This window comes from Nicotiana tabacum, chromosome 20 (genome assembly GCF_000715075.1).
Source record: "Nicotiana tabacum cultivar K326 chromosome 20, ASM71507v2, whole genome shotgun sequence".
Classification (NCBI taxonomy): domain Eukaryota; kingdom Viridiplantae; phylum Streptophyta; class Magnoliopsida; order Solanales; family Solanaceae; genus Nicotiana; species Nicotiana tabacum.
This window is the reverse complement of record NC_134099.1, coordinates 14,214,416-14,227,079: the sequence shown is the minus strand read 5'-3', so window position 1 is coordinate 14,227,079 and position 12,664 is coordinate 14,214,416. Positions and strand designations below refer to the sequence as shown.

Below are 12,664 nucleotides of genomic sequence, written 5' to 3'. Positions count from 1 at the left end.
GAATTTTACACTGTGTAGTAACGAGGACAAATACTCCTAAGACCACTACACCCTCAAAAGAAAAAAAATACTCTTTTGCTTTTTTTCACCTCACTACAATATCTCTCACACTCTATTTTTCTTCACATACTATTCTCTTATAGTCTATGGAATACCTTGCTCTCTATCTTTCACTCAGATGTATTGTCTGAGATTTTTGATGTGTCAGAAATGAGAGCTGAAACTCTCCTTTTATATGCAGAACCTCACTCCCTCACGACTACTACATTTTACATTTTTCTCTCATGCAGATTTGCTACGCCTACCAATCTTAACATTTTTTCTTCTGCAGCCTACCATATTTGACAGTGCAAAAGAAAAGATGGTGGCCGCCAATCAAAGGAAGAAAATTATTTTCCTTGATTTATGGGATGGACACTACAATTATCACGTGTAGAAGCACCAAAAATAGTAGTATTACAATAGAACAACAATTATATTGTCAAACATTAAGTCTGTTCCTGTAATAATCTCAAACATTAACCTTCCAACATTGATTTTCAAAATAAATAACTGCATGCAATAGCATTTTACATTAATGCTAAATTAACTATAATAAAAACTTAATCCAGATCCTAGGAACTTTTGTTCAATGATGTGATCGAGTTTCTCCACCATCTCAACCGTGAAGTAATTTTTCCAATCTCCAACTTCGCCTCGACGAAAGAACAATTTATGATCCTCTCCAGTTGGCCATTTCTCATTCTTGTTCACCTCCAAGTTACTCAAATTCTCAAAGCTACACAATTTCAAGATTTCATTCACCACTCCTGATGTTTCTTCCTCTTCAGAAAATGGACATTCCAAGAATTCAGCTAAACGTTTCACTTGAATCTCGGGTTTCTCTTTAATTTCTTCATACATCAAGAAAAGTACTCTAGTAGGTTTTTCTAAACTTTTTTTCCAGTAATCTAACACGTGATCCCAAAACGGACCAAAAAGGCTCACCCCCTTATAGAAAAGATCAAACATTTCTTCAATCGAATTGGTATCCATGTAATGAGATCTTAACTTGTTTGTGAAATGCCACATTGAAACAAAAGTGTCCCTCGGATTCCTACACAGGTAAATGAGCTTGCTTTCCGAATCTTGGACAGATTTTGGCAATGAAGCATATGGCAAATGCGTTGCCAACAGCCTAGGAGTGGTGAAGGATGAGAAATCAGGGACTTGTCCATCAACATAAAGCTTAAGTTCTAAAAACGGAACAAGAGCATGAGGGTTCTTGACTAACAAAGGATGATTTTGTCCTGAAAGAGGAAAGCGAATTCGGTTCACTAGAGCGAACACGAGTGCTTTTAACCAGGTAGTTCCTGATTTAGGAATAGTAACAAGAATGATATCACTATCTTGAGCATGAAATTGTTTTTGGCATGCAATCACACCTTGGATTATTCTTGGTGATACCCAAAAACCTTGGTAGTTGTAGATATATGATCCAATCAATCCTTTTTCTTTGGGTAAGGTTGAGAGCAATTTCTTACACTCTTCACCTAAGCCATCCTCTTGTAAATATTTGGGAGGAAGTAGTTGAGAATTGTGAGACGTTGTCATTGGTTTTGAGGATGGAGTGTTTTCTCTTAGTAGCTTGTATGATGAAGATTTAGTCATGAATGGTATATATAGGGAGATTACTCACCAACTCTCCTAAAAGACAAATGGTGTAATCAGATTTTCTTATATTTTTATTTAGTTAATGATTTTTATCCTTCTTTTTTTGACTTTATCTTTGGAAAAAAACAAAAGAAATGAAAAAGATAAAAACATATCAATGTCATTTGGCAATATTCATCCTTATCCTTTCCTTAACTAATTACACATAAAACACACACTAACCCCCCACCATCCACGCAATGGCTCACGTTTTTTTACACTCACTCTTAAAATTAAGAAGGCTTTTCACACTATGCCTACCTGTTTTCTTGAATTTCTACCTCATTGTCTAAAGTCTGTCATATGGGCTACGAATTGCGAGAATATGGCAATTGCGAGCCCATTATGTTGCGCGTCTCTAATATAACAAGTAGAAATAATAGCAGGTAGCCTCTAAACTGCTGCTATTTAGGAATTAGTCAGTGTGTCTTGAGTTTTAATTTTTCAGTTCAAATTTTTAGGACAAAAGAATATCATGAGTTAATCCGAAATTAAGATTTTTAGTTTAAGATTTCAGGATAAAATAAATACTGACTAATCTCTTAATATCATTCATGAGAATGGCTATATGTGCACTTACCCCAATATACAACCTATGAACCCAATTGTACATGGGATATTTTACCACACGTGAGGCCTTTATATGCAAAAGAACTCTGTTTCTTTTCCTGAATTGGAGCATGTTTGCTTTTCTTTTTCTTTCTAAAATCTTATTATTCTTGTTTACAGCTAGTAGTGGCAAAATAGATTTAAAAAATATTTATCCTTTCATATTATCAATTAAAAATGGATTGAATAAAGAACTTTTTAAAAAAATTGGTCAAACATTGATAAGATCTATATTATCCACTCAAAAAGGATAAGTAATGAATAACCAATGGATTAACTTCTACATTTGCAAAGACTCATACTGGGAGTTCCTCAAATTTGGGAGACTAGAAATTCTCGCAAAAGTGATCATATTCAAGAAGCCATGAATAACATAAATACCCATATTATCTGCCGGTTAACCAATTTTCTATCCGTATTAAATATCTATTAGGCAGGATATTTTATCCATTTTCGATCCGTCCATATCTGACCTGACCCACCAGTTTACTTCCCGTATTTACAGTTTTATTTTGTAAACATGAGTGAGTCGGGAGTTGATGGAGAATAATTTGTGATGACCAGATAGGTCATCTAGAGTTTTAGAACCTAATTCTGCATTTCGAAGCCTCAAATACCTTATTTTAGCCTTCCTCGATTTGCATGCGCAATCCGGTGTTTTTCTTGGAGGATTTATGTTAAAAATTGATAAAATATAAAATTTTGCCTTAAAAATCTATTTGAGTTGACTTTGGTCAATGTTTTGAGTAAATGAACCCGGATCCGTATTTGACGGTCCTGGTGGGTCTGTATCATGATTTGGGACTTGGGCATTTGCCCAGAATTGAATTCGGAAGTCCCTAGATCGTGTTTTCGTATTCTGTTGAAAAATTGAAGTTTGAAGGCTTAATGAATCTAAAAGTTTGACCAATATTGACTTTATTGATATCGGATCCGTATTTTAGTTTTGGAACTCGGTATAGGTCCATTACTATATTTATAACTTGTCTATCAAATTTGGTGAAAAACTGAGTTAGTTTGACGTGATTTGGATGTTCGGTTCTTAAAATAGCAATTCTAAAGTTTTCTTGAAAATTTCATTTGATTTGTTATCCAATTCATAGTTCTGGGCGTTATTTTGGCAATTTAAATGCACAAGCAAGTTCGTATGATATTTTGGACTTGTGTGCATATTTGATTTGGAGCCCCGAGGGCTCGGGTGAGTTTCGGATAGGATACAAAGTGAATTTGGACTTAGAAACATTGCTTGTGTGCACAGGCTACCGCTACTCACACTCCGGAGCATATGGCTCCCCAGTATTAGACTCTAGCATCCACACCAGTTGGGATAGTTCAGTCGATTGTTATGGCATAGGCCGGTGATGGACCCGCTATGTCTTATGAGTGTTTATTGAGATTGGATAAGTTTACAAAGCTCTTCCTAGTTAACTTCAGTGGTGAACCTTCTGAGGACCCACATGATTAACTTGACAACTATCATGAGGTGCTGCGGAACATGGGTATAGTTGAGACCAACAGGGTCAATTTTGTTGTGTTTTAGATGATGGGTTCTGCCAAGAGATGGTGGAAGGATTATGTATCTACCAGACCAGCTGGGTCGACTACTCTTACTTGGGACAAGTTTTTCCAGCTATTTCTAGAGAAGTTCCTCTTTATCACATTGAGAAAGGATTACTGCATGCAGTTTGAGCATCTCTAGCAGGGTAGTATGTCAGTCACTCAGTATGAGACCCATTTTGTGGATCTTGTCTGTCATGCTATTCTTCTGCTTCCTGCCGATAGAGAGGGGTGATGAGGTTTATTGAGAGGCTCGCTCATCCTATCAAGCTACAGATGGCCAAGGATACCGGGGGTGAGATATCTTTTCAGATGAATGTTAATGTCGCCAGGCATGTCGAGATGGTTCTTGCGCAGGAGAGAGGGAAAGGGTCTGATAAGAGGCCTCGTCATTCTAGTGGGTTCAGTGGTGCCTCGTCTGGAGGTAGGGGTACTTTTGGTAGAGTCCATCTACCCAGGCCGTTTCATTCAGCACTCCAGGCATCCCACATTGCTTCAGGTGGTCGCGACCCTTATATATCTTATTCCGACCAGATAGCCTACAATGCACCACAAGCTCCTATTAGTGCACCTGTGCTCCAGAGCTTTCAGAGTGGTTACTCAGGTCGACATGGTTAGTTTGAGGGTCAGCAGTTATAACAGCCGAGGTCTTATTATACTTGTGGTGATCTAAGGCACAATTCAAGATTTTGCCCTCGGGCATCGAGAAGCTCTCAACAGCAGGGTTTTCGTGCCATGGTCCCGTCACCGGGTGCTTCACCGCCCGCTCAGACAACTAGAGGTAGCGGTCAGGAAGCTAGAGGTAGAGGTTAGTCCGTTAGAGGTGGAAGTCAGGCTACTAGAGGTGGAGGCCAGCCAACTAGGGCCCGTCCTAGAGATGTAGTTCAGAGTGGTGGGGCCCAACCCCTATGCTATACTTTTCTAGCCAGGCTTGAGGCTGAGTCATCTGACACTGTTATCACAGGTACTGTTTTAGTTTGCCATAAAGATGCTTCAGTTCTATTTGATCTGGGCTCTACTTATTCCTACATGTCATCCTATTTTGCTCCATATCTGGTTGTGCCTCGTGATTCTTTGAGTGCCTATTTTTATGCGTCCACACCTGTGGGAGATTCTATTGTTATAGATTGTGTTTCTCGTTTGTGTGTGATTATAATTGGGAGTCTTGAGACTAGTGTAGATCTTCTACTTCTCGATATGGTAGATTTTGATGTTATCTTAGGTATGGATTGACTGTCACCTTATCATGCTATATTGGACTGTCACACCAAGACAATGACCTTAGCCTTTGCCGGGGTTGCCTCGATTAGAGTGGAGAGAGACTCCTGGCCATTCTACTAGTAGGATTATCTCTTATGTGAAGGCTCGGTATATGGTCGAGAAGGAGTATCTATCTTATTTGGCTTATGTCCGCGATTCCAGTGCGAAGGTTCCTTCCATGGATTCCATACCAGTTGTTCGTGAGTTTCTAGAGGTATTTCATGCAGACCTACTGGGGATGCCACCTGACAAGGATATCGACTTCTGTATTGATTTGGCTTCGGGCACTCAACCTATTTCTATTCCGCCATATAGTATGGCCCTGCCAGAGTTGAAAGAATTAAAGGAGAAGTTGCAAGATTTGCTTAATAAGGGCTTCATTAGACCTAGTGTCTCATACTGGAGTGCATCTGTGTTGTTTGTGAAGAATAAAGATGGATCAATGAGGATGTGCATAGATTACTGGCAGTTGAACAAAGTCACCATCAAGAACAAGTATCCATTGCCAATGATTGATGACTTATTTGATCAACTTCTGGATTCCAAGGTGTTTTCAAAGATTAATTTGAGGCTCGGCTACCATCAGTTGAGGATTAAGGCATCCGATGTCCCTAACAACTTTTCAAACTCGATATGGGAATTATGAGTTTCTAGTGATGTCATTTGGGCTGAAAAATGGCCCAACAACATTTATGGATTTGATGAACCGGGTGTTCAAAACCTATTTGGATTTTTTATGATTGTGTTTATTGATGATATCTTGATCTACTCCCATAACCAAGAGGAGCATGAGCAACATCTTTAGATTGCACTTCAGACTCTAAGAGACAGCTAGTTATATGCCAAGTTTTCAAAGTGTGAGTTTTGGTTGGACTCGGTCACTTTCTTGGGGAACGTCATATCGGCAAAGGGCATTCAGGTAGATCCTAAGAAGATTGAGGCTGTCCAGAACTGGCCTAGACCCTCTTCAGCTACAGAGATCTGGAGTTTCTTGGGTTTGCTAGTTTATTACCGTTGATTTGTGGAGGGAGTTTCATCTATAGAAGCCCCGTTGACTAGATTGAACCAGAAGGGTGACCTGTTCAGATGGTCAGACGAGTGTGAGGCGAGCTTTCAGAAGCTCAAGACTGCTTTGACTACAACGTCGGTGTTGTTGTTGCCTATATGTTCAGGATCTTATACGGCGTATTGCGATGCATCTCGTATTGGGCGTGGTGCAGTATTAATGCAGGATGGCATGGTGATTGCATATACGTCGCGGCAGTTGAAGGTTCACGAGAAGAATTACCATTTTCATGACTTAGAGTTGGCATCCACTATTTATGTATTGAAGATTTGGAGGCACTATCTTTACGGCGTGTCGTATAAAGTATTCAAAGATCATCGGAGCTTGTAGTACTTGTTCAAACAGAATGATCTCAATTTGAGGGTGATGAGGTGGTTGAGATATTGAAAGACTATGATATCACCATCTTGTATCATCCTGGGAAGGCCAATGTGGTGGCTGGTGCCTTGAGTAGAAAGGCAGTGAGTATGGGCAGCCTTGCGTACATTCCAGTCGGTGAGAGAAAGCTTGCATCAGATGTTCAGGCTTTGTCCAATCAGTTCATGAGGTTGGATGTTTTGGATCCCAGTCGTGTTCTAGCTTGTACAGTGGCTTGGTCTTCCTTATTTGAGCGCATTAGGGAGTGGCAGTATGATGGCCCTTATTTGTTTGTCCTTAGGGACATATTGCGGCACAGTGGTGTCAAGCAGGTTGCTATTGGAGATGACGGAGTTTTGAGGATGCAGGGTCGTATTTGTGTACCTTATGTAGATGGACTTTGTGAGTTGATTCTTGAGGAGGCCCACAGTTTCCGGTATTCTATTCATCCGGGTGCTGCCAAGATATATCAGGACTTACAGCGACATTATTGGTGGAGGAGAATGAAGAAGGATATATTTGCATATGTAGATCGGTGTCTAAATTGTCAGCAAGTAAAGTATGAGCATTAGAGACATGCTGGTTTGCTTCAGAAGTTAGAGATTCTTGAGTGGAAGTGGGAGCGTATCACTACGGATTTTGTTGTTGGACTCCCAAGAACTCAGAGCAAGTTCGATGCAGTTTGGGTCATTGTGGACAAGCTGACCAAGTCAGCGCATTTCATTCATGTGGTAGTTACCTATTCTTCAGAGCGGTTAGCTGAGATCTACATCTGCGAGATAGTTTGTCTTCACGGTGTGCCCGTGTCTATCATTTCTATTCGAGGTACGCAATTCACCTCGCACTTATGGAGGGCAGTATAACGTGAGTTGGGCACGCAGGTTGAGTTGAGCACAACATTTCATCCTCAGACGGACACGTAGTCCGAGCGCACTATTCAAATGTTGGAGGATATGCTCCGCGCTTGTGTTATAGACTTCAGAGGTTTTTGGGATCAGTTCTTGCCACTTGTGGAGTTTGCCTACAACAACAACTATCAGCCGAGCATTCAGATGGCTCCCTATAAGGCATTATACGGGAGGCGATGCTGATTGCCAGTTGGATAGTTCGATCCGGGAGAAGATCGGTTGTTGGGTACAGATTTGGTACAGGATGCCTTGGATGAGGTCAAGATTATTCAGGATCGGCTTCACACAGCTCAGTCCAGGCAGAAAAGTGCCGACCGTAGAGTTCGTGATGTTTCATTCATGGTTGGAGAGAGGGTATTTCTCCGGGTTTCACCCATGAATGATATGATGAAGTTCGGAAAGAAGGGCAAGTTGAGCCCTAGGTATATCAGACCTTTTGAGATTCTTCAAAGAGTGGGCGAGGTGGTTTACAAGCTCGCATAGCCACCTAGTTTGTCATCAGTCCATCCGGTGTTCCATGTTTTTATATTCTGAAAGTATCACGGTTATCCGTCCCATGTGTTATATTTTAGTTCAGTCCAGTTGGACAAGGATTTGACTTGTGAGGATTAGCCGGTGGCTATTCTAGCCCGACAGGTTCGTCAGTTGAGGTCAAAAGAGTTATCCTTCAGTTTGAGTGCAGTGGAGAGGTCAGCACGTCGAGGCAGCTACATGGGAGTCCGAGGTGGACATACGGAGTAGATATCCAAACCTTTTCACCAGTTCAGGTACTTTTCTATGTCCGTTCGAGGATGAACAGTTATTTTAAAGGTGGAGAATGTGATGACTCGGTAAGTCATCTAGAGTTTTAGAACCTAATTTTGTGTTTTGAAGCTTTAAATATCTCATTTTAGCCTTCCTCGATTTGCATGCATATCCGGGTGTTTTTCCGGGAGGATTTTATGTTAAAAATTGATAAAATATGAAATTTTGCCTTAAACATCCATTTGAGTTGACTTCGGTCAATATTTTGAGCAAACACACCCGAATTTGTGTTTTGACGGTTCCGTGAGTCCGTATTGTAATTTGGGACTTGGGCGTATGTCCGGAGTTGAATTCGGATGCCCCTAGCTCGAGTTTTCGTATTTTGTTGAAAAATTGAAGTTTGAAGGCTTAATGTATATAAAATTTTGACAAATATTTGACTTTATTGATATCGGCTCCGTATTTTGGTTCCCAAACCCAGTATAGAAACATTACTATATTTATGACTTGTCTGTCAAATTTGGTGAAAAATAGAGTTAGTTTGACGTGATTCGGACGTCCGGTTGTTAAAATAGCAATTCTAATGTTTTATTGAAAATTTCATTTGATTTGGTGTCCGACTTATAGTTCAAGGCATTATTTTGGCAATTTGATCACGCGAGCAAGTTCGTATGATATTTTTGGACTTGTGTACATGTTTGGTTTGGAGCCCTGAGGACTTGGGTGAGTTTCGGATAGGCTACGAAGTGAATTTTACTTAGAAACATTGCTAGTGTGCTTTAGTTCTGGTGCAGGTCTCTGACCTCGCAATTGCGAGGTCAGTGTTTGCAATTGCAAAAAAATTCAATTCTTTCTTGGGTCGCAATTGCGAAGAAATCTTCACAATTGCGAGGGGTGGTCAGCCTGAGTTCGCATTTGCGATCTCGCAATTGCGAGAAGGCCATTGTTCGCAATTGCGAACAAATCATCGCAATTGAAATGATAGCAGAAATGCTGATACTTCGCAAATGCGAAGGATTTCTCGCATTTGCGAACCCCAGGTCGCAACTGCGACATCTGCAACTGGTCAAAAGCTGAGTTAGACGGGATTTCTCTCATTTCTTTAAATTTCAAACCTAGAGAACTCTAGATGCGATTTTCCCAAGAACCCTTCTTCCCCAATTTATTGGTAAGTGATTTTAACCCATTTTCTTTCAATCTTCCATTATATTTCATAAGATTTCAACCTAAAATCTAGGATTTTCATGATGGAAATTGGGGGTGGCTAGAATTAGGGATTTTTGTAAAATTGGAATTAGACCTCAAATTGAGGTCGGATTTCGAAATAGATTACATAACCGGACTCGGGGGTGAATGAGTAATTGGGTTTTAGTCCGAATATCGGGTTTGGACCAAGCAAGCCTGGGAGTTGACTTTTGTTGACTTTTTCAATAATGACCTAAATTGAATCTTTTGCAATCGTGGGTAGTTCCTAAGCCTTATTTTGAATCGTTTGGTTGGTAATTTGCTAGATTTTGTTGATTCAGAGGCTTGTTTGAAAGGCAAAGTTGTGGTTGATCTTTGAGTTGATCCTTGGAGCGAGGTAACACTACAAGAAAAGTGCTAATTACATGGGGATTTTACCTTGGGATTTTTTTCGCAGATAATACCTACGGATTTTCATGGGAAACATTAAAATTCCTAAATTTAAAATATTTTACATGCGATATATATTTTTCTAGGAAAATTCGTAGGTAACTTTAGCGCCATTATGCATCAAAATATTACCTGGGCAATTACCCGTGGAAATAAATCGGCAAGTACATTTTCCGTAAGAAAATCTGCAGGTAAACAAATTAAAAAAATGGAAAAAAATGTCTATTTTAATCCGAAGGAAAATCCCTAGGTAATTCTAGATGCGAATTTAGTTGGGGATATTTTCTTGGGGATTTGCATATTTGGGAAATTACCTGGGGATATTGTTGCTGCGGATTTAGCTGGAGATTTTTTCTTGGAGATTTACCTGGGGATTATCTTAGCTAGGGAATTACCTAGGGATGTTATTGCTGCAAATTTAATTAAGAATATTTTCTTGGGATTTACATGTGAATTTCTTACATTGAAAATTACCTAGAGATTTGCTTGATGTGACTTTAGTTAGAATTTTTTTCTTGGGATTTGACTTATTTGGCGGGATTATATTATTATAATTTTTGCTAAAAATCTATTCTTGGTAATATAGCTTGGGATTTACCTAGAAATTTTATTACATAACATATTAACTAGAGATTATTTGTATGGTTTTAAACGAAAATTGTTTCTTGAGAATTTACTTGAGTATTTCATTATACGATTTTGATTGAGGATTTGTTCTTAGGATTTAGATAGAAATTTTATTGTTCTTACGATTTTGCCTATTTGCTACTTGTTTAAATAAAATTGTACAATGAAGTACTCAACAATAAAATTTCTATCTAAATCCTAAGATCAAATCCCCAATCAAAATCGTATAATGAAATACTCAAGTAAATTCTCAAGAAACAATTTTCGTTTAAAACCACACAAATAATCTCTAGTTAATATGTTATGTAATAAAATTTCTAGGTAAATCCCAAGCTATATTACCAAGAATAGATTTTTATCAAAAATTACAATAATATACTCCCGCCAAATAAGTCAAATCCCAAGAAAAAAAATTCTTCTGGCTTACCACACTTGGTATGCAGAAATTCACTAGTGAAGAGCCTCCAGTACTTGTTGCGGATATGCCGGACAATGAAAAGTTAATGATTGTTGAGGCGTGGAAGCAGGCAGATTTTCTTTGCAAAGGTTATATCTTAAGCGCTTTAGAGGATGACTTGTACAATGTGTACAGTGCGATGAATACTTCGAAAGAATTATGGGATGTACTTGAGAAGAAGTACAAGACAGAAGATGCATGCTTGAAGAAGTTCATGGTTGCCAAGTTTCTAGACTATAAAATGATAGACAACAAAACTGTGGGAACCCAAGTTCAGGAGCTTCAACTTATTTTTTGTCACACCTCCTTTTTCCGCCCCCGCGAAGGGTGAAGGAGTTTTTTCCAATTAAAGGACAATCGAAACGGGATTTGTTTATTTATTTTAGAGTCGCCACTTGGGAGATTTAGGGTGTCCCAAGTCACCAATTTAATCCTGAATCGAGGAAAAGAATGACTCCATATTACAGTCTGCAAACCAGAAATCCGGATAAGGAATTCTGTTAACCCGGGAGAAGGTGTTAGGCATTCCCGAGTTCCGTGGTTCTAGCACGGTCGCTCAACTGTTATATTCGGCTTAATTATTTGATTTTTATACAATTATGAACCTATGTGCCAATTTTAGCTTTTTACCACTTTTATTCAAATTATTAAAGAAAATTGAACGTCGTTTAAAACATGTCTTTGGATGACGTCACATGAAATGCACCCGCAATCCGGAACATATTTTATTCAATGTTTTGGGATTTGGATTTGGGTCGCATGAAATGCACACCCCAGTTTAAGAAAGTAAATTAATAAACACTCGCTTAAAGAGACTATCACGTTATTGGGAAGGTCGTGAAATTTGCTAAGCGGCCTGTCCCGAAAACTAAGTATTTTAATATATACACTTAACGAGGGCCCCGCAGCTTGTGCGTTTTATTTGGCGAGGCTCGTCTCATTTTTATTTAAAAAAAGGATATCCTAAATCGACTACATTCTTCTATTTTTTGTCCGTCTCTAAAATGAAAGAGGAAAAGAGATCCTAATCCCATTACATACTTGAAATTGTTATAGTCGATCTCCGAACAAAATTTATAAACTCCGAATGCGAGGACGCGTATGGGTCATCTGTTTGCCAAATAATGAGCCTGGGTCCAATGCATATGGTATTACACTGGACCTGGGCCATCTTCATTCCGATATGGGCCTAATTAATGGTTTCTACACCTATTCGTGAGTTTGCAAAGCTGAAAGATAAACTGATACTATTTCATTTAACAGTTTGTTGTAAGTTTTAAAGTAAGCAATCTGTTGGCATGAAAGAACTTAAAGATCTAGTTTTAATCCTAATTCAAACCATTTGCGTACTGAAATTAGACTGTCATGACAATTAGAAGTCTTTTGGCCTAATTCTAGTTTGACATGCATCTTTACAAACAAACTGAAATAAACAGGGTGCTTTTTAGCATCATATCCTTCTTTTAACTAAGGGCCTACATAGGGAGTTCATAAACTAAATGACAGCATATATGAAAACGGTCCAGTTATACAGCTCCTTGGCAGGAGTCTACATATCAGTGATACATAAAATGGCTTAAGTACAATCAGTAAAGAAAACTAAATTCAGTTTATAACTTCAACTTCTTCATGTGTATATTCATGCTTCAAATGTCAACTTTAACATGGAATTACATCAGCTTAGTATGTGTACCTGGATTTAGACAACGAGAACAAGAAGAAGAAGAAGAATATCAGTAGCAAGCACCCAGG

At 38.9% G+C, this 12,664-nt stretch overlaps 1 protein-coding gene across 1 annotated transcript; it reads right to left on the bottom strand.

Annotated features, from left to right (window-relative positions):
- Positions 1 to 436: 436 nt before the first annotated feature.
- LOC107794077 (cytosolic sulfotransferase 12-like) lies at positions 437 to 1,618 on the bottom strand. Its single transcript, XM_016616532.2, has one exon. The coding sequence runs from the start codon at positions 1,591 to 1,593 to the stop codon at positions 586 to 588; it is 1,008 nt and encodes a 335-aa protein (XP_016472018.1). The 5' UTR covers positions 1,594 to 1,618; the 3' UTR covers positions 437 to 585.
- Between the last annotated feature and the right edge of the window lie 11,046 nt (positions 1,619 to 12,664).

Excerpts from the sequence above, each read along its gene's own strand:
- LOC107794077 (XM_016616532.2), bottom strand. The coding sequence starts at position 1,593 with ATGACAACGTCTCACAATTCTCAACTACTTCCTCCCAAATATTTACAA.